This window comes from Agelaius tricolor, unplaced genomic scaffold, assembly GCF_023055355.1.
Source record: "Agelaius tricolor isolate 1412-34295 unplaced genomic scaffold, bAgeTri1.0.p SCAF_2, whole genome shotgun sequence".
Classification (NCBI taxonomy): domain Eukaryota; kingdom Metazoa; phylum Chordata; class Aves; order Passeriformes; family Icteridae; genus Agelaius; species Agelaius tricolor.
Window position 1 is genome coordinate 13,969,910 of NW_027269262.1, and position 25,908 is coordinate 13,995,817.

At 41.9% G+C, this 25,908-nt stretch overlaps 2 protein-coding genes across 4 annotated transcripts in view; one reads left to right on the forward strand and one right to left on the reverse strand.

Moving 5' to 3' along the window:
• Window positions 1-6,395, forward strand: part of RNF152 (ring finger protein 152) — a 110,025-nt gene extending 103,630 nt beyond the window's left edge. Inside the window, exon 2 of the transcript XR_011683572.1 lies at window positions 6,384-6,395. The gene's annotated coding sequence lies outside the window, so the exon portion shown is untranslated. The remainder of the gene's footprint in view (window positions 1-6,383) is intronic.
• CDH20 (cadherin 20) overlaps window positions 1-25,908 on the reverse strand; it is a 118,618-nt gene that overhangs the window by 13,788 nt on the left and 78,922 nt on the right. For all 3 annotated transcript variants that reach the window (XM_071453534.1, XM_071453543.1, XM_071453553.1), the window contains 7 exons: window positions 23,411-23,778; window positions 16,624-16,918; window positions 14,818-14,937; window positions 11,532-11,699; window positions 9,516-9,703; window positions 4,662-4,915; window positions 1,149-1,285 (listed from right to left, as the gene is read on the reverse strand). In XM_071453534.1, coding sequence (XP_071309635.1) covers window positions 1,149-1,285; window positions 4,662-4,915; window positions 9,516-9,703; window positions 11,532-11,699; window positions 14,818-14,937; window positions 16,624-16,918; window positions 23,411-23,653 — 1,405 coding nt within the window. In that variant the 5' untranslated portion in view covers window positions 23,654-23,778. The remainder of the gene's footprint in view (window positions 1-1,148; window positions 1,286-4,661; window positions 4,916-9,515; window positions 9,704-11,531; window positions 11,700-14,817; window positions 14,938-16,623; window positions 16,919-23,410; window positions 23,779-25,908) is intronic.

A 25,908-nucleotide genomic window follows, 5' to 3' on the forward strand; every position in this document is an offset into this window, starting at 1 on the left:
AGCTTTTACAGACTCATGGTATTGCAATGGCCACTGGTGGCTGAAAATAAAAGTAGTGTCAAAACAGATGGGGGTGAAATCCCATTGTCTCAACCACTTTCACTACTTAAAAGGGCACAGAAAGGCATCATGTGCTGGAATAGCCTGCAAATATGTGGCAGAGTAACTCTAACTCTTGTGAAATATTTCCCCAGCTTTCAAGCTGGCCGATTGCAATTTGGGCAAACTTGTTGAAACTTTGTTCCTCTCAAAGTGTTCCATATCTCTGGCACAGCCTAGATGTGCAGGAAGCTTTCTGAGACACAAGGAATGACTCAGCTATTGGCACCAAGCTGCAGAAAAGCTGCTGTCCCTCACAGATGAACTGAGATCTTGAGCAAAAGCTATGTGAATGGAGGGAATTTCAGGTGAAGACTAGGTGGACCTTTTATTTGCTTATATATCTGAAGCTCCTTTATGAAGCCCACATCTGTGAGCATTTCAAACTCAGCTAAATTTTTCATACTGACACAATGAAATGAGCATCTTCTTCTTCTCACAGTCTTGAAAAATACCCGGCACAGATGAATCCTGAGCTGAGTTTTAGCTCATTGTAAAACCCACATGCATAATGAGTTCAGCATACTCGAAGATCCCAAAGCACTCTGGCCCAAATTATTTATGTAGCAAGCAGATGGCGATGTCATTTACTTGCTGCCGAACCAGAGCAGATTTCAACTAGTGACCTAGCAGTGTAGGATCACTGCTGCCGACCCATCCCTGCACCACTCAATCCTCCCAGGCAGGACTGGCAGCTCTAGCAGCTGTGCAGCCTTTGCAGTATTTTCTTTAGCCTGGCTTTCTGAAGTGAGAGGTCTCTGCCAGAAACACATCAGGAAGAGTTTTAAATAAATCCCTGGAATGCTAATGAATTGAAAAAGAAGGACTCTGCATTTAATTGCCATCCTCTATGCCTCCCACCACCCTGTGAAAATAAGCATAAAAAAATAAATAAAATGCAGTATTCGCTGGTTGATGTCAGAGGAGCAATTCACTTAATGCGCCTTCCCACTCAGTGCATAACAATATGTGAACTTTGAATTCAGGTCTCTCAGCCTGCTTTGTCTACTGTATCTCTTTAATCTATGTACAGTCTGCATTCTCCATACTCAGCTCCATGGCCAATACAGTGATGTTGTGCCAAGAAATGTCCTCCCGGTCAAGAGGTCTTGCAGTCATCAGTGCTCCCGATGTTATGTCGACATAAAAGAACCGTCCTGGATCACTGCTCCTGTCAATCGAGTATCTGCAAGAGCACATACGAAAAATATTATGCAACCCTTGTGAAAACTGTGTGTTACAGCCACCAAAGTATCCCAGCAGTGGGGACAGTGTCGTACAAAGCAGATCCACATTCTTCCACAACCTAGTTATGTGCTCCTTTGACTTGCATAGGTCCAGAGTGAGATGCTGGAAAAAGTTCATGTGGCTAATGGCATTCAAGGCAGTTAGTACTTGAATGGAGCTGGAAGACAGGAAGATGTAGGGGAAGAAGCCTCAAAGTAAGGCACAGAACAGTGCAGGAACATCTGCTTTACAGAGAAAATCTGCCAGTGAGGAGTATAATTTCTTTTTCTGAGAGAACTAATTATGCCCTGTCTCTAGGCAAATTCAGACAGGATGAAAATGGCTTCAGATCAGCTCATTCTCTGAGCACCTAGGTTGATGAGGAGGAACCATTCCCTTCCTTTTCTTCTGTATTCTCTCCTTCTTGAGGGGAATAAGCTCCACCTGCATCCTGAAGCATACTGTTACTGATGGGGCTGTGTCAGCACAAGGGGGATGATGCGTGCCTTTCTCACAGCATCCAGTCAGAAAAAGGCTGATTCATTGTAGTTACTGAACCTTCCTGACCAATGTTGTGTCAGTTCAGTGCTGGGAACCAGCTTCCTGCACCTCTGAATGGGGGATTGTGGTGGTACCTGAGGGCCAGAAAACCTGGGCAGGGAGGCAGCTGATGGACAGAGGTAATGCAGTTCTCGGGCAGAGGGATGATTTCTCAGGGTGGGTAAAATACTCAGTGTCCTTCACAGGCATTGCCTTGCTCTTAAAGGCACTTTATGCAAGCTGCCTTCCCAGCTGACTGGGAGGGAGCATGGCAAGGGATATTTTGGCCAAAGCCACACACAGGCCTCAGCAAATGTCACAGCCTAGAACAGAGACCAGACTTTCTGTCCTTTGTGTTGGTACTTTCATCAGAGTGGATGGGAATTGAAAGCATTAGTCACAACAGACACTGAACAGGGCTCATTCTTCTGAATTTTCTCCTTTCAGCATGAATGCATTCACTGGAACAAGCATGACAGCCTTTTCTTTATATATAGGGACTTATTAAACCAGGATATAAAACACTATTGAGATATGTTGTTGGGAAATTCCTTTACACTCTTTTTCAGAACAATCAAAGAGGAAGGGATGGCAGGTTTGTATCCCTTTCCTTCCCAGTCCTTCCTAACTCTTCATCAATAAAAAGATTCCTCAGGCATTTGATTTATTTAGACAATAAGTATGAGTGTTCCTATATTTTGGTATAATAATTATTCTTGTATGAGGGCTATAAAATAATTTCTCTCTGACATTTTAAGGCAAATGAGTATCTGAAATTGACTATAGCCTTGTGATTAGTGGTTCAGAATTAAGCACCGGTGTCAAGAAGCACAGGTGGATCTTTTTCTAGATTCTCCAGCTAAGTTCTCTTGTTAAGTGTACCTGCTCCTGCACACTTGTTTCCACTGTACTATTTAGATAATCTTCCTGAATAATTTAAAAACAATCATGGCATATTTCCAGCCATCAGAATTTCACAGTGTGGGAGCCAGGTACTGGATGCTGGGAAAGTGAGGATTTGAGCCAGGTCACAGTTTAAATTTGAGATGGATTTCAGCTTGTGCAACATAGTAAATCTTTGGGATTATTGTCTTTCTTAGCTTGCCTTGCCCTGTGCAAAGCAAGGCAAGCTGAAGAAGAATTCAGCTTAAAACATTGCCAGATTGATACTGCACGGAGTCGGAATGAATGGAGGAGACCACAGAAAAGGCAAAAACTAATTCTTACTATCTGCATTTTAGACAGTACTACAAATGGTATTTATTATTACTTTTTAAATCTGTTCCTTTACCTCAACATGGGGGAAAAGAAGGGAAGGAATGAGGGAAGAAAGGGCAGTGGAAAAGGAGGAAGGTGGGGAGAAAAGAGGAAGGAAGTTGTCAAAGAACAGAGTTACAAAAGAGTCTGTGCATATTTACAACTATTTTTTTAAATGTATCTTTGTTGATGGATTCTGTGGTTTATAGAGTGTTGTTCATCAAGGGCAGTCACTGCAAAGCTCTGAAGGAAACTAAGAAAAATCTCATTAAAAATAACAATGATCAATTCTACCCTCTGATAGTCCTCAGAATTATTCTTATACTATTTTAAGCAGATTAGCAGAGAGCTTTTTGCATTGCAGGGTTTAGATGATGCCAGACAGTATTCAATCAGCAAAATAGGATGCAAATGGAAAAAAGTTTAGGGTAATGAAATTATGATGCAGACAGTATAATAGTTTTACTGAGGAATTTGAGGCAATGTCATGAGAAGTATGATAACCTTATAATGTAGGCAGAAAAGATAGGTATATTAAAGTAGCAGAGATGAAAAAAAATAATTAGACCAGCAACACAGAGTGCCATACCATTAAGAAGAACAGGCTTTGTGTCTGCTCAGATCTTCTAGCTGAAGCCCACAGGGTTGCTCATTTAGATTTTACTTTTTTCAAAAAATCCTAGTACTCAATGTTCCAACTCCCTCCTGTATTTCCCAGGACTGTTCCTGAACACAGGCATCTCAGAAGCTGGGCCAATGCATGGGTACTCAAACAGCAGCTCAACAAACAGCTGAAACTCTCAGACGAGAGGAGCAGCCAGCCTCCTGGGATAATCAAAGTGCCTGCACTAGTAGGTAGTGAAAATTTCTGTGTGGGCTGGCCTTGGAGAAGAACAGCCTCCTCTGATAAATGGGGCTGGCAGTGGCTGGCAGCCATTATGGAAGAGAGGGCTATGATCACACAAATCTGCTCCTTTGGCTCCTTGCTGAGTTGCACCTATGAAGCTCCCATGGTTGTAAATGCACCTTTACCTCTCTTACTGCCTTATGGGAATATCTAACTCTGTATCTTTGACCAGACACTAGATAATTTAACAGTTCTTGGATATTTATTAGCATGCATTCACTCTACTCCAAAAGTAGCTGCATGTTTGAGCTTATTGACAAGGGCAAGCTTTGAAAGAGAAGGGGGAAAAAGGAGAAGCAAGTTGATCCCCTTGCCATCAGGATGGCAGTGGGTTCTCAGCGACGTTGTCAGGTTTTGTGCCAGCACAGGCAAGATTCTGAGGTTTGTTTTTAATGTCAGGACATGCCTGACCAGCTCATTGCAAGGCTTGATGCTGATGTCTTCCACACCACAGAACAGGGGGAGCTCCTGCATCGCTTTGACAGAGCCCTCAGTGTGTGAGGTCTGGTTTGCCAAACCCACTGATGACCACTACTGGCTGGAAAGAAAGAGTCCCTCTCACTCACCACTGCCCCACCAACCAGATGTGTTAAGGACTGCTTGTGGGGCAACACACAAAGAGAGGACAGACCTGATGGAGTTGTTGGTCACGTCTGGGTCCTTGGCAGAAATGATCTGTATTGTGGTTCCAATCTCCACATCCTCGGGCACTTCCACGAAGTAGATGCTGGGCTCGAACACAGGAGGCTCATCCACGTCCTCCACACTGATGTGGACAGTGGTGGTGTCACGGAAGGGACCCAGGTTCAGGAACCGCATTTCCAGGTGAGGGTTGGCACCCTCTACCTTCAAGGTGTAGCTTTTCTTGCTCTCAAAACTTAAAGGCTGAGGAGAAAAAAATAAATCTACCATCAGGCACACTGAGCCATATAATTATCACTTTTAATTTCAAGTGCAACAAAGATGAATATTTGCAGATGCAGAAAAAGCTTTGAAAGACGGTAGTATTAGAAATGGCACTGTAAAGGTTTTCTGTCTTGAATTTGATAGCTGAGCTGAAAAGGCCAGGAGAAATACTTGCAGATCACATCAAAAGACATATTCTTTCATTCTTCTTGCTAAAATGAAAATATAAACAGCCACCCTGCCACTGTATCGTGATTCACACAACCTGTTTCATGCCTCTCTGAGGAAAATACATGAAGAAGCAGACTCTAATGGGAGTACCTGAAAATAAGGTAGGCAGTTGGTTCCTCAAAAATGGGCCCAGTGGCAGGAACAAGGATGCTCACACAGGAAGTAGAGGTCCCAGTTAGCATCCTCTTTTTTCCCCTGAGGACACCAGAGTCTTGTCTCCAAGACCCCTGTTTGCCAAGCTGGTAAGGGGCTCCAGTGGGAGTAGGGAACATGGTCAGCCTCTCTTTCAAGTTCTTGTTCCAGTTTTTATCCATAATCCATCCTTCCTAGAAGTGAGGTTTTTTCACCTCCTCCTTTCAGTAAGTATCCTAAACATGGGTTGACCATCCAGGTGTAATGAGTGCTAGGACTTGAATCTGTTCCCTACCTAGAGAACAGATTAATTTCAAAGCAGTTTAATTATAAAGTAGTCCTGATATCTTCCTCTGGGAATTCTTTCACTTCATATGAAACGTGAAATATTAAATACTCAAGTATTATTTGAAGCAGGGAGTGAGAATGGTCTCTTTTTCCCTTTTCCCTTTTCTTTCCTTTCTGAAATAATGGATAAAGGGGGCCAACTTACTCTGTTAGTAGTTACCTGAATTTGATTTCCTATCTAGATAAAACTACTTATTTGGTATACATGGATATAGAAGTAATTAATGCTGACACTGAACCTCTCAATAAATAAATTTTTCATCTCCCTTCCATCTTCTTTTTACAGATCCCTGAAGATAATAAGGCATCTCCAAAACCTTCTTTTGATCTGAATGAAAAATTCCATATTTAATGTACTACTTACCAGTCTTGGTAAGAGATTACAGTAAGGATTTGACAAACCAGTATGGAAGGGTCAGTCCAAAATATAAAAAAATGCCACCAGATGAAGTACAGCTCACAGAGGATACAGTCACACTTCTCAAGTTGCAGTCAGAAGTTGCAAGCAATTGCAGTGTGGTTAAATGGTCACAACCCTTTACTTGGATAATCTGGGCAGGTCTGATGCTGAAAACCAGCACAGTGAATTCCCTCAGCTTGCACAGATTCTGAGCGAGACAAATCTTGTACCAGGAAAGAAATGGCTAATCTCAGGGTCACCCAGCGGGGCATACTCCTCTTTGCTATATGAGTAGTTTTCAAAAAGATCAGCTCTATATGGACATAAGGATTTGAGCCTCATGTATGGAATTACCACACACAGCAGCAGTTCATTTCGACTGCAGTAAGATATCTACTGTTCCCATCCAATCCCTTTGCTTCTTCTATTCAGCTCTTTCCATTTGAAGACCAATCACCAGACTGACACATGGAGATGGGAAGCAAAATAAAAGAGAAGGAGGATGCCAAAACAATTGGAAGTCAAAGGTACAAAGATCATGACTGTGGCAGTAAAGTTGTCCTTTGCCAGTCATAACCTACTCTTTCCTGTCCTGCTCAATGGGGCAGCTGGCCCAGTTCTGCATCCATGAGGTGTGTATTAGTTTAAGCAGCATCAGCAGAAGATTTCCATGCTCAGGCATGGGCCTCAAAACACCTCCTGGATCCAACCAAGTCTTCAGTACTTCAGTACTTCAGTACTTGTCTGCTGCCCCAGCTTCCTTCTTCAGAAGTGGACATGTTGCAGTGACATATGAAAGCTCATGCTTTCACAGGAAATTACCAGTACTGATGTCCTGCATAGGAATGCCTGACTAAAGACTGGCATTCTTGAAATTATAAAACTGAAGATCACTCAGCATTTAGTACATGAGAGTGAGGAATGAAGACTGGAATGGGAACAGGTTTCTGTGCTGGGGACATGATGGTCCAGTATTGCTGGAGACGCTGCTCAGTGAGTGAGGCAGTACAAACTGTGCAGTCCGTGGCAGCAGCTGCAAACAGGTGATCTGAAACTTGCTCCTGCCGCCTTTAGCTCCACCTGGTACATCAGCGACTACTGCAGGCATAGCACTTGTCAGCTAGGGTTTGGTGAGGTCTACAAATGTAATATCCCTGGCTGCAGAGTCATTATTATCTACCAGTTGTGTATTTATGAGTTGTAAAATAGCAGTAAGATATTCACAGGATCAAGTTTCACTTATTGTCCATCTGGCAAGGAATGTGCAATGCAAAGGTCCCTAAACATAAACTAAGAAAGAGGCTATTATATTGAATTGTTTCCCAGGTGAAGAAAACTGCATGAGAAACACTGCATGCACACTAAAAAGCTAAGTTATAAAAAAAGCAGTTAAATCACAGACAGAATTAACAGCTATAAAACCCAATTACATTATTAAAACACATAATCACCTAGATCAAGTCGTGAGAAAAATCAGACAAGTGTGCTAGACCACTGCATTTTTGATGCTCCTGTTTGCCTTCATTGTCAAAGATGACTTTCCCTCCCTTTTCTCTCCTGTGCTAATGCCTCAGCACAACTGCCCTCCTCATCAGATTTTTCTCCCATGGGTGCATTCAAACCTCTTCCCAATGCTGGTCCCATGGGGAGGACAGGCAAGTTACCTTCTCCTGTGAACTTAGCATGCTGCAAAAGACAGTGAAGAGGAGAGGCAGCCCATGGAAAGTTCTCCTTGTCCTTGTCCTCTTTCTGCCAGCCATGACACAGGCACTGAGAGGTGGCACCATGCAGGGGCGAATTTAGCAAGACCCACTGTGAGAAAGTGATTGATCAGGCAATGTCAGGGAAGGAAGGCAGGACAGGACAGGGCTCTCCTGTGTGCTGTGCTGGCTGGGTAACCCACTGCCTTCCATGGGCAGTGCAGAAGGGAAAGCAGGCAGAAGAGGAAGGTAGGGTGAACATCACTCTCCCAGGCAGGCAGCCTGGAAGGCACTGTAAATCTTCAGGAGGTGCTCAACAATTTGTGGGATTAGTAGGCTGATAAGTAGCCACAACACCAGAAGCAACAGTCTTGTCAGTAACTGTATGTTCTGGCTTTCTGATGCCTGTGTTAGAAGTGCTAATTATTTTGCTTGGGAAATCTGTAAAGAAAATTTAAAGGGGAAGTTTTGCTTACTTTTAAAAAAGATTTCATTCTTGGTTTAGAAATTCTCTCTTCCCTCTCTTCCCATTTTGATATCCTTTTATATTGACACCGGTTGATTTTTTTTTTTTTGAGGGGATTCAAAGGACAACTTTCCCAGTGTTTGGCTATTGATAATCTCAGCATTACATAAAGCTGGAGACATATATAAAATATTACAAATGTTTGTGTACAGTAGGTGGATTGAGCAATATGTACCTGATGCCAGTATATATCTGGTATGATTGATACCATACATTTTGTAACTCCTCCGGACATACATGAACATGTAGCAAAATTGTATTCCTAATAACAAAGGTCAAGCTTATTGACACATTTACTGCAAAGAAACAATTTTGTTTCATTGATAAATGAGTGGAAAATTACATCAGTTTGCATTCAACATCTATTTCATTCCAGAAGATATGCTTAACTTTAGGGATTAATATGTACAAAAAAAAGAGCTGGGGAAAGGTGACCATAAATACATGCTTAAATGCTTTGCTCTAGGGCATAGAGGCTTGCAAGGTCAAAGCTCTCCCCTGTATTGTTCCATTTTAGTGCACAATTTAATCCCAGGCCATTTAAATGGAAACTATACTTCCTTATTAGTACACTAGATATGCTTAGGCAGAAATATGGTTACAATTTCATAACCTAGAAACAGAGTTGAACTTCTAACATTTATGTATGATTGTAGAATAAATATCCCATAGCAGGGAGCCTAAGCAAAATACTCAATGCCTTCCTGCATAGACTGTGGTACAGAGTACCAGCAGTTTCACAGCTGCCATTTTAGAGACAGCTTCCTCTAGACTAATTAACATTTATGGATCTTCAAGCAGCAATTAAAAAAAAAATAAACACTGCCTGGGTTTTATTGGTTTATAAATAATTCCAGGGCATGCTTTATTATTGTTTGTGGAACACCACAGTGAAAAATATGTACAGTTCAAATGCAAATATTGATCTAATTTCTTGCATTGTAGGATAATTAAGCTACAGAGAATATTTAAATAGATAAATAAGGAGTCAGAGCATTCCTTTGGTGGGAAAAGACATGTTTATGTTAATGATGTTCCCACTTTATAAAAGTTGTTCTTAGGAATGCAGTCTGCTTTCATATTTTAGCAATAAATGTTAAAGAAATTGTGTTTTACAGCCAGAAAGGGGCTACTGTCACATAATGGGAACCAAGTTATTGCAGGCGTAGGGAATATTCCACACATAAAATGTAACCAGGACAGTTAGCCATATAAATCACTATAAAAAGGAAACTTTTTTACCTTTCTTACAGTGATGATGCCAACTTGGTAATTAGGATCAGTGTTAATATCAAAGACATCCAGTCCATCTCCATCCACAAGGCTGTATTTCATCTCTGCATTAATGCCTTCGTCCAGGTCTTTAGCAACCACACGGCCCACGGTGGAGCTGATGGGAGCAGACTCCAGCACACTCATCTGATAATGCTCTGGCACAAGCAGCACACAGGGAGAGAGGGGAAAAACAGGCTGTGAAGAGGAACCAAAACAACTGCAAAGCAATGCAGTGGAACAGGGAGGCCACGACACTGCATGGCCTGCAGAGAGTCTTTAGCACCTGTGTGCCAAAGCTGTGACAGCCATGTGATTTCCTTTAAAAAGCCACAGCCCAGCTAAATTTCCTGGGGAAGTTTTATTTAGGTGTTTGTTATAGCAACAGGTTTGTTGAATGGGTTTTTTTAAAGACAGCAATACATCTGAAGATAGGAACTTCAACTAGAAAAATAGGGCAATTAGCACCAGTGCTGTTGCAGCCATGATATAAAGCAGGATATGGAACAGATTTAATAGGACAGGCATCTCTTTATTTGATCAGTTTGTACAGCAGGACTAAACAAGTTTTGAGCACCACAAATCCTTTCTCAAGTCCCTACAAAATTCTTTTCAGCCCTGAAGAAGGAATTTACCAGTTATTCTATTAAAATGTATTGCCTCTCCCTACAAATCCTATCTTGACCACATTTGTTGCATTGCTAATTTGCTTAACAGCAAGAGTGGGGAAAGAACAACCTGCTATTTTAAAAGTGTATTTTGAAAATATAAATGCTGTACCTAAAATACTTCTCTGGCATCATGCTTTACTTTCAAACCTTCCTTGCTGCACCCCCTCTGTTGACTGCACCAACTTTAGAAGGCTATTCTAAGCATAAGAAAGCAGAATAACATCAAGGACGGGGTTTGATGAATTGTAATTTTTCTTAATCAAAAGTTTGATATCAGTTACAATTCATGACACTTTCAAAACACAGCTGGCAGTGGCGTGCTCAAGAAGTTGCTCTAACAGAAGAAAAGTGGAAGTTGAGAGTTCTTGCTGATCCTAGTGGAATACTTTGATTTACCAGTGCAACATGCAGTAACAGATGGAGAAGAAGAATACTATCAAAAAGAACTGCGGGAGTTTGCATTACTCAGCTAAATGAGAAAACCATCAAAACCAAAATGGCCTAAGATTGATTTACACCACTAAAAGAATCTGTTTTCTTTAAAAGTCCCAAATTACATCCCTTGAAAGATTTAGTCCAATCAAAACTGAAAAGCTTCTTTCAAATTTTTAATGGCAATATAGAATTACGTAAATGAATGTGATAAAAAATCTTATTAACAAAGGGCAAAATATTGCAAATCTTGTTTTGAAGTTCACTTTTGTAAATACAAAGTTGTGTTTCTGGTAAGAGTGGAGCTGCCTATTTTTGCATCCATTAAGTATGGCTGTTACATATTTTAGGGTTTAACTGTATATTGCCAAGGTTTAGATGAACCTTTCCTGGAGAACAGTCTGTGTGACAACCCACTCCACACTGGCAGCACAGCTCCCAGATGCTCCCCTGCTGTGGCCTGGCTGGAGTGTTGAATGAATTATCTTTCAACTTCCAGCACCACCACATGTCCCCGATTTGAGAGACATCCTCTGGAGATAGGATGAAAAGACAATCAGAGCAGCAATTAGTAGCCAAAGGCAATGGCCATGAGCAGTCTAAAATCAAAAGTTCTCATTCCTGCCTTTTTCTGTAAATTAATTTCCCATCCTTTTAAAAAAGAAAGTGTTGTTTTTGATAATTTTGGAGGTCAGAAACTTTTTCTGAAAGGCAAGGTGTTGAATAATTCCTTTTGACATTTTTTTAAGGAGAGTTCCATATCAAATCTGAAATTCTGCCCATCTCTAGTTGTCACTATCCTGAGTTTGAAAATGGCTGTCATGAGAGCAAACACAAAACTCAGCCACCCCTTTTTTCCTGTCGTGGCCCCAAGTGTACTCACTCTGTGGAAATCTGGGTGGATTGTCATTGACATCAGAGAGAGAGATGTTGACTGTGGTTGTTCCAGCTAATCCTCCCAGCTGTCCACCCATATCCTTGGCCTGGATAATCACTTCGTAATATTCTTTTGCTTCTCGGTCCATGTTCATTAGAGCTGTTCTAATTAAGCCTGAGATTGAGGGTGGAAAGGCATTTGGGGAACAAAAGAAAATGGCTGTTAGAGAATACACAAAGAGGGTAGAGGGCTCTTGCTCCTGAATCCTATTCTCTGTGTCAAGAATGACTCCAGGCTCTGCGCTAAGTCCCACCTTTCCTGGCAGAGTAAAACTCACCCAAGTGGAATCTAGGTTAACAGAAGGTGTGAATTTTAAAGAAGCCAGTTAAAATGCATCAGCTCTGGGACAGGCTGCACGTTCAAAATTAAAATGTTGCCTTCCAAGGAAAAGCTTTTTGGGAACAGTGCGCTAGGTCGAATTAAAGGCCCTGCCGAGAATGACAAACTCTGCACATCACTGGAAGTGATGTGCTTTGTTAAAAGATCCATCAAGACAAGTTTTCCAGAGCACGCAGTCCTAGAGACCACCTGGCAGGAGCCCAGGGGCTTTGCTCCGGGACCCAGGCTGGGGCTGGGAGTGCAGAATGCGGGGAGACACCGCTGCTCCCGCTCCGGAGGGGCCACCGTGCTCCCCCAGACCGCAGGGCGTCCCTCCCTTCGGGGTAACACTTCTGCGAGAGGACATCAGGTGGCAGCAACACTTCTCTTATGGAGGCTGCGAGCGCCGGCCCGGGCAGCGCCGCGGGACTGCCGGGCGCTCCTTCCTGGGCGCTGCCGCTGTGCCCGGGACAGCTCCGTGTCCCCCCGCTGTCCTCCTGCAGCCCTCCCAGCCCCAGCCAGCCTCACAGCACCTCCGGGTGCTCCCTCGAGCGGCCGGCAGTGCAGCCCGGGGATGCGCTGCCATGGGATAATCCCTTGCTAGCGACACGTTTGGGATGTCCTTAGGGTGGGGGCAGGCGTGTCAGCCCCAGGCACCATCCCAGTCGCACGGTTCAACAGGCAGCACTTGCACATCAGGACACTATTAACTTGACTGATCTGCATTTAGCCTTTATTTTTAGCAGAAAGACAATGTATGGGTTTAATAAAAAAGCAGTAAAAAGATATTGTGTTGGCAATTATTGCTGTGTGTGAAGGGAAGAAATAGTGACCGGTACGGAACAGCTCGCGGTGCGCTGCTTTAATCTTCATGCGTGGGGCCCTTCAGAGTCCCATCCTGCAAAGCTGAGTGCCTCCTGTGAAGTGCTGTATTTCCTCAGCTCCCATGGATATATAAATAATATATGAAAATACTTAGCATTTTGGGAATTATTTTCTACATATATGAACACTGTAGGGAATTTCCACTCTTGGCTTGAGCTAAAAAAAGACATCAGTGCCTAAACTCCAGGCTCTGCCATGCCTATCTTTGGGGCCTCCAGTCCCTAAAGGACACCAGGACTCAGAACCAGATCAGGTATCCAGAGATGCAGCAATGCAGAGCAGGGAGCATCTGATGCTGCTGCACACAGTCAGTCAGCAAAGAAATGCTGAGGATGGTGGTGAACATAAAACCCATACTTAAGGCTATGGGAAAGGCTATGGGAAAGGTTAAGATCCTCAGGTCTGCCAAAGAAATGTACTGGAACCATTTCTTTCACTAAAGTGAGTGAGGTTTGTGCTCTTAAGGAAACAGTAAAGAGCAAAGGTCCTTTTTTTCTATAACAGCAAGATGGTTTCTTAGGAAGTGGGAGAGTTCTTTTATCTTCTAGGAGAATATGATTGTGGTCAGGCTGTAAAAGTGTTCTGGAAAAAGGGAGGAGGAGGCTCTCAACTTTCCTTTGAAGTTGTGCTTTCACATAGACACTTGTTCAGCACCTGTGAGGACAGTGATAGAATAGGAATAGGAGCACACCTCTGGAACCAAGAGTCTGTGTTGGGAGGTAAATGGTAAGGACTCCAAATGCTACTAGAGGAGGACTGTACTGAAATGAGTTGTCCACTATTGGGTGTTCTAATCACTATCTATCAGTACAAAGGAGCTGTTGGTCACTTATGCTCTAGCTCTATTTTAGAAAAACGTCAGAGCTGCAATTGCATTTTGTGAGCTACCAAATCTCACAGGTGAGTTTGCACAGGGGAAGTTGATTACAGTCCTGTGTTTGTCATAGGGAAATGGCTTCTGGCTCACAACAGTGCTCACCCTAAATGGGAGTCCAGTTGCTGGCTGAGGCAGCTAAAGGCTGAGGCATTTCTGAGCCTGTCTAGAGATACAGGCCTAAGTGACTGGGAAGTTAATCAGAGGAGAAAAAGACCTTTTCTGGGTTAAATACTGATAAAGTACATGCTTTTGGACTTAAGTGCCTATCTTCTGTATAAGCTGCATTCTAGTGGTTAAATCTGTTCTGGATCTGACCCTGAATATTGATCTTTTGCTTTCTTAGAAATAATTTGGTTCTCAACAAATCTATTATTACACCTTTATTTGTTTGTCGTTGACACCCGATTACAAAGGAGCACTAGTAGCTTTTTTATATTGTAAATATAAACAAAACTGAGAAAATAGTATGCCATATACAAGTTTTTCTTTGGCTAGAGCACCTACACCGTAAACTGCTAACTTTGGAAGAAGTTTATTCAGTGTTTTTCCTATGTTGTCCCCTAGGGCTCTGCAGTGACTATCGTCTCATGAGTTTCTGACCTTAGCGCTACAGATGCCCTTTAGAAACTGTCAAAATCTGTCAGATTCCACTTTTGAATACAAACCTTGGATGTATACAGAAAAGAGAGAGAGAAAGCAAGCGAAACAGAGAGGGTGTCCTATAGATAAATGTAAGGTTATTAACAAGAATACCCTTAGGTAAAACTACTCCAGATAACTGCATCCTTTAGCTTGCACTTTCCAGTCCTGGCTGGTTCATAGATTTTTTTCCCCCCTAAGCCTAGTTGTTATCAACTAGATCTGTTTAAGACATTTTTCAATGATAGAAGCCAAGAGTATTTACAGCACCAAATCTATCCAGATTCTGAGTTGCAGAATATGGTCATTCAAAGGAATATATCACTGGAAAAAGCACATTCTTCTTCTGGAGCTCACTGCCACAGCATTACTTTACCCCTCACACAGTGCTACTCTGTCTTGGCTCCAAGCCACATTTCTCTGACCACAGCTATGATGCACTGCCCTTTTTTTCTGCTTGCAACTTTTTCTTTTGGTTTCCACACTGACTCATTCCCTGATGAAATAACATACCTGTCCGAGAGTCCACAGAGAAATATGGTTGTCCTTGGAGAATACTGTATACGACTCTCGCGCTGTTCCCATAGGTTGGGTCATCAGCATCTGTCGCTGTCACCTGGATAACAGAGGTGCCTGACAAAAAAACCATCAAGGTAAGACTTTGTGGGATAAAGAGCTGGCAGGGAAAGTACACAGTTCAAAGTAAATTGAAATGCCTAACAAGAGCTTTCCCACACCGAACTTTTTCACTGGATGCTCATAGTGCTTGTACTTATTGTTCATACTTGTAGCTCATTAGCACTAAAGGAATTAATAGGTATTAATTAATCATGCTTCTATAAGAAGATATAAAAGAGCCAGTACTCTATGGACCACAATTACAGAATTGCTGAACTAACAGTACTTTGTTATGGTTGACAGAGAGATGGTAATTATATACTGCTTGCTTCTTTTCCCTTGTCTTGATTTTAAATATTTTTAGGAGGCAGCTCAAAGAAGTTCCATAGCTCTGCTGACATAAATCATGAACTGTTTTAACAGGCCCATAGATGCTGTAAGTTAACTGAGGGATGGAAATTGTACACAAACAGTGAGCATGAAGGGATGTATCTCAGAGATAATCTCTCTGTGGGACTGCAGTTTACATTGTATGGCCTAAAGATTATACACTGCTGAAGTGCCTTTGCAACCCACACAGAGGCATATATATTTCTTTTTTCAATTGGTTTTCAAGGTCTGCTTCCTCTGAAGCTAGTAATGGCTTGTAGGTGATGTAATTTATCAAGAGCAAGGAGAAGGTGAGGCACAACTGAAGTATGTGTAGGTTTTGACTCCTAGAATAGAATAGACAATGCCTTTATGAATGTATCTAGCCTTCTACATAATGTTTTGTGTTACAAACAAATCTGATGTTACTGGATAAGCACTTGAAGATAAATCTGAATTCAAGCTAGCCATTACCATTAAAAAGTATTATTACTGACTGGAACTTCTGTATTTGATGCCTCTCTCTAGCTTTATGTCAACATAATATTGAAGAACGAGAAGTTGAAGCATATCTGTAACTTCAGGACATGAAATTTATATGGTATTATTATCTCTGCAGCAATGTCACAGAGCCAAAAAGCAAACAAAGACAACTCAAAAAGAAAAGAAAAGTCCAAAAAACCAATATTTTATGTGATTATTTGAATTCTTATATGGAAATGATTTCTCCTGACTTGTGTCAGGATAGGAAAATAGGAAGGCTGCTGTTTTTCTTCTGCATTGCAATAACAGGAGTGTCTTCAACATCCCATTCTGTAAAAGTGGAGGGCAAATAATAACAGAATCTCAGGATTTACTGAACTTTGTTTAGTACAGGCTTACATGAATTAGAAGGAGCTAATGATTGTTTTCATGTCTCCCTGTTTTCAAGGGCTCCTGGACAGTAGGAGCCCTTGAAATTGATTGGGTTGCTAAGACTGTGTTATTTTCAGGATGGTAATGGCTGTCCAATGGATTTTATTATTTCTACCATCTGATGCCAGAGGAGAAGGGGCACTATGTTATACAAATTGTCTAAACATGGCATGTTTGAATCACACCTTTTTCATCTCTCAGGCTTCCCTTGACACATTTTCTTTCAGAGGAGCTGCTACTGATGTAAAGACTGTTGTCTCTTTTCTACAGCAAGCAGGCACCCCAGGATAAGCTCCTCTGTCCTGCAGCCCCTGCCCAAAGGGCAGAAGCTGAGATCAAGGAGTCAGGGAATTTGTGTTTTGGCGACCATCTCCAATTTGCTCATAAGGGAAAGAGACTCCACAAAATCTGTCTTACCCACAGGTGACATTTCTGGAACAGAGGCTACGTAAGGTCCATCCAGGAACTTGGGTTCATTGTCGTTGATGTCTTGAATTTTGATGATAAACTCTGACTCTGGTTCCATGGGCCGGCCCGTTCTTCTGTCCAGAGCCTGCGCTCTGAGAGTGTACTGTGACCTTTCTTCCCGGTCCAGCCGCTGAATGGCATGAATGTCCCCTGTCGTATCATCAATTGTGAACACAATGCCAGCTCCCTCTCCTGAGAGGATGTATTTGATGGAGCCATCTCCCCTGTCCATGTCAGAGTGGAGCTGTGGAAAGGAACAGGATTCAATTAGACCATGAGCTGGGTAAGCAGCTGCTGAGAAACACTGAGCACGTGATCATCCCCAGCATTCTGGTCTCACTGTTGGGACTCACAAGCTGGTTCTAATGAACTCGCTTTGCTGAAAGAAGCATAGTAAAGTCTGTATCGCATAGCTGCAATTAAAAACCCTCTCCTGTCTTCCTGCTTCTGCACCCACAGCTGTGCCAAAAGAAAAGGCAGAGGCACCCAAACAGGAACAGGCTCTGTGCCTTTTTGGAATTTCACTTAACACAATAATTATCTTTTGCCTTGTTAGAATGGCCACTGAGAAGATTTAGGATAAAGTGAGGTCAGCAAAGCTGCAGACTATGATTTCTCACATGGCTTAAGAGGAGTCAAATACTACAGGGGTAGCATAATGTTGTAGCAAATCTGTTCGGGATCAAGGGGAAAGCAGAATGGAAGAGCTACCCAGTACGTGTTATGACCAGAAATATTTTAATCTTTTTCCATTAAATTTTAGTAATAAAATTAGTCTGGATCCTTACATCTTCAGGAAGGAGTATTGTCAAACAGTAAGTAAGCTAAGCAGCAAAAAACAGTTGCTTATGCCCATGGCAGGCTATAGAAATGAGAACCATCCCAGATTTTCTAGGAAATTAGCAAACGGATTTATTGCATGACTGGTAATTAGTTCTGAGCAGCCACAGATAACTGTGAATGCAACAGAAAAGATCAAGAGTAAACACAGTACTAATTATAATCTAAAACAGGGAAACAAATCATTCTGGGGACTACATTCTGTTAAACACCTGGTTCCCATGAAATACTAGAATGACTATCAAAAGCAATCAAATTGGTTAATTTCACTCACACTATGAAAATCCACAATGGTATGCTCATATTTCCATGTCTTTGAGGAACAGAGCATAAAGATCAATGCCCAGTGGAAGTAATCATTCAGTACCAAAAGACAGGAAGGCAATAGACTTGAGGTACAAAAATCAAAATGGTTCACATGTGAATACTGTTTTCCAGTGTGATTATCATTGTGGGTGATGAATAAAGGATAAATAATCATTTTAAAAAAGCAGTGAAAGGGGGCTGGATTCAATTAAACACATTTTAAAATGCATATATGGGCAAATTATCTCAGAAATATGGTCAGAATTAGGTATGTGTTTAATGCTTTGATGAGCTTAAAGGACAGATGGGAGTAATCTTGGAGGATGGGGCCAAACATAGGTAAATATTTGAACTGGAGAGAAAAATCTTAGAATAATAGACTGAATATATGAACACAGTATTTGAAGAATTAATGCGAACAGAAATGCATGATTTGTGTCAAAAAGCAGAAGTCAAACTTTGTACAATTGATTATAGACTATTCTGTCAAGAAAGAAAGAAGAAATCTCATCTCTGAGCTGTTTAAAACATAAAGAACATATACAATAACTTATTGCATAGAAGAAAGTTTAATAGGAATGTGGGCAAAATGACTTATCTGACCTAAGCATTTCTGGTGCCACTGAAGCAGCTCCTCAGCTGCTTCAGGGCACACAATCCTGTTGACTGGGGAGTGGAAAGACCTTTTCCCCCAGCGAAGGATGGGGAGAAAGTCATTCTGCAAAGGGTGTCTGCCTTACTAGCTTCTCAGGTAGGTCAGGTGATCTATGCAAAACTCGGACCCTCCTGATTTTAGGGCAAGAGTGCTTTCATAAGGAGGGATCCCATGGTTTTCCATGGCATATCCCAGCCTGCAGACAGGTCTGTACAGAGGTGGCCCATGGGCTCCAAGCAGGTGCTGGGACAGCGAATGTTAAGGGCAGCAGCGCTGCAATGTGGCTGCAGGAGCTGAAGGTGCAGGTTGTGACAATGGCTGTGTCAGGCCACTGGTATTTCACTTCCTCCTCCTCTGCCTCCATCCCTGCAGAGGCTACTGCATCTGAGAAACATCGATATTTTGGAGAAAAGCTGGCAGCTCTCAGGCAATGTATTAACTGAATGGTGGAAGAACAAGCCCAGAAAAATTTGGCAGTGGTAAACAGTTAAATTTAGATGGCTGCCATGTGTATTAATTCACATGCAGGCACCAGGACTGCAAACTGGTATATGTTCAGGAAACACCATCTTGTGATTAGTCTAAAAAAAGACAGTGGTTGTCATTATTTACCCTAAACACCCATAACTCAGAGATTATCGCTGTAGGACCTAGTAAACAGGATACTTCCAGAAGGAGGACACTATTATAGCTTTTCAAATTGATTCAGAACCACTAAGCTACATCTTGGGCATTTGTTTTAGTGCATTAGTGCTCTAGTGAAAGAATACAGCTGCTGAGACAGATACAGATGTTAGACCTGATTGGGGAATTAGAGCTGGGCTTGATGGAAGAAAATGTGTTTCGGAACACCAACAAGTCCTCATTAAATAAGGAAAAGAAAAAAAGAAAAGAGAGAGAGGAAGGCAAAGTCAAATGCAAAGTCAAAAGGCAAAAATGAAACAGAAAAGAAAGAGAAAAATAAAAAAGAAATTAAAAGCAAGGAAAAAAGAAAACAGGAAAAGAAATAGGGAATGGGAACAGGAAAAGAAAATGAAGGAGAAATATAAGAAGGAAAAGAGAAAGAAAAAAGCATTTTTTGGAACAGCATTAGATGTTCAGAAATTTTCCAAATACTTAGAAGCAAATAATGAATCAAACTTATGGGTTAAATTACACTTTCTGCCCAAAGCCCTGTTTGGAATAAATGCAGTTGTGAAGGGAGCAAACAAGGAATGAACATGGCATGCTGTTAAGAATTTGGGAGTACAAGAGGATCTCTGTCTAGCTGTGATTTGTTAGAAACATTGGGTCTCAACCAAGGCTAGGCAGTAACAAATGCTAGCAGCACTTTTGCAGCTTCTTGTATAACCCACTCTTTCAAGACAAAGCAAAAAAGAGTGTAAAAGACAAAAAGACATAACACTGCCAGACTACAATAAATCTGAAAGAATTTGGTGTCTGAAGGGACTGAAGTTCACACCAAACCTAATATCAGGATGCTGTAGTTTGGAGTGTAAAAGTCACTGTGTTGGAAAGGTGATCTAGTTTTAAGTTGGCTCTGTTTTCTGGGTGGTACAATAAATTGTGCTGCCATGTGGTTGATACAGAGTAGGAGGAATTAATTTTTACTTTCTCCTCCATATTAAGGAATGGGTTATTGGAGGAATAAAGCTGATAACTCCTGAGAAGTTTTTAACTGTGTCAACCCGCGTTGCTCCTTTTGATGAGAACAGTACAAAAAAATAAGGATGTTACATCTGCATTGGAATGACACATTTCCTGGCAAAGGGCATGTGGAAGAGAGTAGCACTGCAGTGAGCAGCTCAGGGGAGAACCCACACAGATCTGCTAAGCAGTCTGTGAGTCTATGACTCCATCCTTGATGTGCTTCTCCCTTCTCTGCTTCCAGTGAGGTAGCACCTGCAGGGGATTTTTGTAAGGATGCAGGAGTGAGTGTGGTTGATGCACATTGATAGTCTGCAGAGAGGTTGCATTTTATTCATTTATTCAGCTGCTGTGATTCAAACGCTTCTTTGAAACAGGGTTAGGGAGTCTCCAACATGGCAAAATGGTGAAGTGTGTTCCCAGTTCAATTACTGACACAGTGTAGGCTGCTCATTGAATGTGGAAAATACCTGCTGTAGCAAATGAAGGGGCTTTGGTTTCCCTGGTTCATCCTATTAGCCAATAACGGCCACCTCTAGGAAAACTGAAGCCTTGTATTTATCTGTGACAGGACCAGGAACCCTCTGAAGCTGAAGTACTTCAAATCACTATCATGACCACTGGAGAAAAGGAAAATTGTACTGACTTCACGTCAGGAAGTTTCTTTCATTTCTCTGTCCAAAACATATTTTGCACCTTGCCTTAAGAGTTGTCTAGGGAAGTTCACAGAATCATAGCAGCCTTGGAAATCATATTAGGCAAGCCTGGACCTGTAGTTCAAGTCAAGGTACTTTTTTGGTTGTTCCAGTCATACAGAACCAGCCAGAACCAGCTGTACAGCTGGCTCTGTGCTCTGCATTCTTTCTCCTTCTGACAGGGGCTTGGAGAGAGCAGATGGATACAACCAAGGCCTGGCTTTGAGGATGTTTCAGGATGCTGTGGGTGACATCAGTAAGAAGAGGCCCTGCCTGGCCTGGTATGGGACCCAGGGCTGTTTTGGAGGGCTGGTGTGAGCAGCCAACAGCAGACTGAAAGCCCTGTTGCACCTCCGCCCCACTCTGTGTAAGCCTTACAGAGCTATTTTTGAGCCAGCCTGGGGTGACTTGGGCTGAAAAATTTCTGGCCTGCCAGAACAATTAATTCACCCCACAGTCTATTCCCTGCTGACCCCTTTCCCAAGGATCCCTGAGACTCAGACAGTGCAAATGCAGGCGGGTGATGAATTGTGGGAGGCTGCTGCCTCTCCAGAGCGCCTGTGCCTCAGGCTGGGTGAGGCGAGGGGAAGCCTCTGCCTCACAGAGCCCCAGAGCCCCCATCCCACTGCTCTGCTGGCTGCTCCCCACCCCATTGGGGGTGGGAGACCATGGAATGTGTGAGCCCCAGAGGCCCCTCCTGGCAGCAGAGTTCCCTGGTGCCGGGACGACACGGAGCTCTGCCGAGTTAGGAGGCCTTCTGAGAGATCCAGCTGTGTCAGCTCAGCAGTGCATGGGACTAATTGGCCCTGTTCACCGTGGGTGCTAATTAGCCCTTGTGCACCCTGGTGCGAGCACAGCCAGCAGCCCAGGCAGACTTGGAGAAGCTCCCTGATGACAGCTTGGGCTTCAGAGCGGCGGGCACAGGCCATGAGGAAACGTCTTGCTGTCCTGGTGTCCTTCCCTTGGGCAAAGCTGAGCAGTGGCAAGCTCAGGAGTGCTGCTGACTGTGTCAAATATGTGTGCTCCTAATGACAATAGCAGGTCTAAAAGATGAGCTGGTTTCTCCCCATGTGTGTTTTACCTAAGATTCAGCTCACAAGTGGGAGCCTGAAGTCATTTCAGATGTAACTGAGAATATGGAATAATAAGTCTGGCCCTTGTTCCAAAGCTGGGAATTGCCTGAAAACAAATATTACTTTCTTTATTCAATAGAGATCTCAAGACCTGAAAAGCTAGGTGCACAGATGAATGAAGACTAATGAGGTCTCATCTGGAGGCAATCACTAGTAATGCCATTGCTGTGGGAGGAAGGCGAGCACATCTTGCTGTCAGTCATGCAGGGATAAATCAGGAGGAGGTCTTCTGAAATCTGCAGATCCACTTTGATTTATATTGGTGTGACTGAGAGCACAGTTTAGCTCTATGGGGCTGTAGAATGATAAATATGAGTCCAAACTGGGCCTCTGGATATGTAATATTTTTTTTTTCTGCAGATGGATAGCTTGGAAAGAAAACCGGAGCCTATATCTCATAAAATATAAACAATGAAATGTGAAGGAATTATTTTCTGACATACTTTCTAAGTTATTTTTCATATATACCTATGTGTATTCTCTCATAGCTGTATCTGATAGTCTAGGCATGTAAATCTTGATTGTATTGTTCAAATACTTAAACACATTAACTCTCTCTGCATTATTGTCCAGATTTGTCACCTTGGTGTAGAATAGAAGCAAACTTGACGCTGACCATAATACCCCGAATAACAGGGTTAATACAGGGTCAGTGATTCAGGTCTTTAAAAGCAAAAAAGGAGGATGGTTATAGTGAGAAAGATTGTGACAACAGACGTCACTGGTCTGATTTCCATCAACTTCTTCCTCAAAGAGACACAGAAAAGTAAATGCAAAATTTTACCAAGTATATGTACAGGATGGGGTCAGGAATATATTTTACACATATTTGTAATGATGGATAGGTTCTTGGGGCATAAGGGATCTAAAAATAGGGCCCTTCAATGTTGAATTTAATGAGGTGCACATCTACCCTTCTAGATGTGGAGCAACTTCTCTGTAGTCCACAAAATTAACCTGCAGTCAAGATGTGGTAAGCCAGAATATACTCTGACCCTGAAGATTTACTGAAAACAAAAACTAAAATGTCAGTTTTCAAGGGAAACTAGCTACTTAATTTGATTTTGAATTGCAGTTTCTAGCTGACTTGATCATGGACAGAAGCATGATCACAAACTCTTCCTTTCTTTCCTAATCATTATATGTCAATATAACCTTGCTTTGCCTTGACATTGTAGGAGTCCCTGGAAAAATTGCTGCAGATTTTCTAACACTACCTCAAATTGCAGATGATGATTGATGCAGCAGATCTCTTTGAAATAGGCAAATATATTGACAGCCCCTTGAAACAGAAATTCTTCCCAAACAGAGGTGACATGGGGCAAAAGCTCTTGGGAGCAGAAGTGAAATTAATGAGGATGAAAGAAGGCAAAGGCACTTGAGGAAACATCCTGTGTTTCACCACAATCTGCAAATACTCGGATACACCCTTACAGACATCCTCCCACTGTGGATCTTACCTTCCCAACGTAGAGAGGGTCAGTTCCTGTGTATTCCTCCAGAACAAAAAACTGGTTCCACACCCAGCTCCTCTTCATACGCTGATGCAGCTTGTCTGACAGGTTGTCTTCTTGCCCTTCAGTGAGGGGCCTGGTACTTCCTGACAGCACAGTTGTAGTAAGGTCCATCAGTCCCCAAAAATACAAGGAGACACCAAGTCCAAACAAGTTCTTTGCATTGCTCATTCTACCTGAAGTCCACATCCGTATACTAGGACTGACTTAAAAGTCCAAACACATTAACTTGGGTCCCTTGAGAATAAAGTAGGTCCTCTATGTAGTCCTTTGAAATGTCCAGGAGAGATCCTGGTTCTCAGAAATGCAGTATCCTGTAAAGTAAAAGGAAATTCATAAGAGGATGCATTTTTCCTCAAGACAAATGAGTTTTCTCAATAGGCAAATATGCTATAAAGTATTTAATCCTCTATATAAAAATGTAAGATCAGCATGCACAACTTTTGAAAACAGAAATACTATTACCATATAAGCTGAAGACTTGGAGCTTTAGGTACAAGTCATATCAGGGTTTAGTCAATAAGTATGAGTTCTTGACTTTGCTAATTTAGCTGTAGGGTTGCTTTATGATATTGATTGGCATGAGTTAAGTGTATACTTTTTAGAAATATTTATGACCAGAAGTCCTTAGAGAATATTTAAATACAGTTCACTCTGGAAAATTATGATAGCTGGAGAACAATATTTGGCAACCATCTTTCTGTTTGGAAACTGTGCCATTGTCATTTCACACACGTCCATGCGCACATGTCTACATAAATACAGATATTATTGCTATATTGCAAACCTTGAGTATAATTTCTGGAAACTCCAAGTTATTTCTGGCTTTAATTATTCTCTCAGCCTCTCTGTTGCTTGAATTTAGGTTTCATACTCTGGTATGAACTGGAGGAACTGATTGCTGCTACAAATGCAACATTTCTAGAATTTGAATGGTCAGTTAATCATTTTATAACCCACAAAATGTTTCACAGTGCTGATGGCCACATACTCTATGTCCAAGCAAGTCATGCTAACACGTTTTTTTCTTTCACAGTTCTTAAAGACCTGTTTAGACAAAAGAATAATGACCTCTATCAGAGGACGCTTTCTCATCAGTCTAGGGTCTTTTCTTCTCATAAAGACAGTTTAGTTGGTGACCTCACTCCAGGCTATGGATTATAGCAAACCTTTAGCAACTATTTTGCTGAACTTAATGATCTAGTGCTGCACACAAGTTACTCTGTCAAAGCACTCCATACATCCTCTGTTGGTCCAGTATTTTTACTGCTCTTTTAAGGAACATTCATGACTAACAGGATGGGTTTTTTTCATGACAAAAAATAGACATTTTTCATGACAAACAGACTAATTAGGAAAGGTACGTGGAGCTCTGAGTCTTAAGCCATTAGTTTGCACTTCCTTTTACTGCTGTTCTACACTTAGGTGTTTAGGCTTAGTTAATAGTTTCATCCTGTGGAGATAAATGTACGAGATGTCTGTCAAATATTTCCAACTGAAACCCTTGAAAGATTTCAAAATAATAAAAAAGTATTTTAGACAGTTGTGTGACTTTAAAGTAAAGACTGAGAAAATGCAGTGTTTTTAACAGAGAGGAAGAGTATGGTTAAGAGTATGGTTGTGAATTCCCTGGCATAAAAGCTGTTACAACTGGAGAACTGGGTACACTTAGAAGTCTACTGAAACAGAAATTCAAAAAATTTTCCAAATGTTGGCTGAAATCTGAAAAGGGCAGTATAAGTCTGGAAGTGATGTCCACAGGGGGAGTAGAGATAAAATGACCATCTAAGACTAATTTCTACACAAAATAATGTTTCCAAGTATAAAGCCCAGGAGTATGACCACACAGTGCTGCTAACCTATACAGCTGTAAAGTGTAGCAAACTAATGGGCCCTTTACCTTGAAAAAGTTTACAACCTAAGCCTGAATAGATATGACAAAGAAAGTCAAAACTATAAGCACAGAACATGGTAAAATCCTTCTAAGCAGAGCAATGTCCAGAACTGCTTGTTGTTTAGATACTGGCTACATAATATGCTAGGGTTTATTGTCTGCAAAGCTAAAGAATGGGAATTTACCCTAAGCAGTACAAGCCCAGAAGGACCACAGTAATGTCTGTGTGTCTGTCACTTCATGAAGAAGTTTTTCAGCTCTTTGTGAGAGGCAGGGACATGGCTCACAGTCCCTGCTGGATGCCCACAGCCATAGGAAAACTATGTCCAAGAGCTATGTGTGCAAGGCTTGCCTCTCTTTGTCCTGCGATGGCTTTGCTCCAAACCTCCAACACACCTCTACAATGAGGGAAAGAAAGCTGAAGCCCTCCACTCATAAATATGCCCCCCATGTTCTTGGTGTGTTCTAAACAACAAGTTATTCTTAGTAATGTCAGGGGGACATTATTTACAATCCATGTTTTGCTAGTGAGTAAATGTGGGGAAGTGCT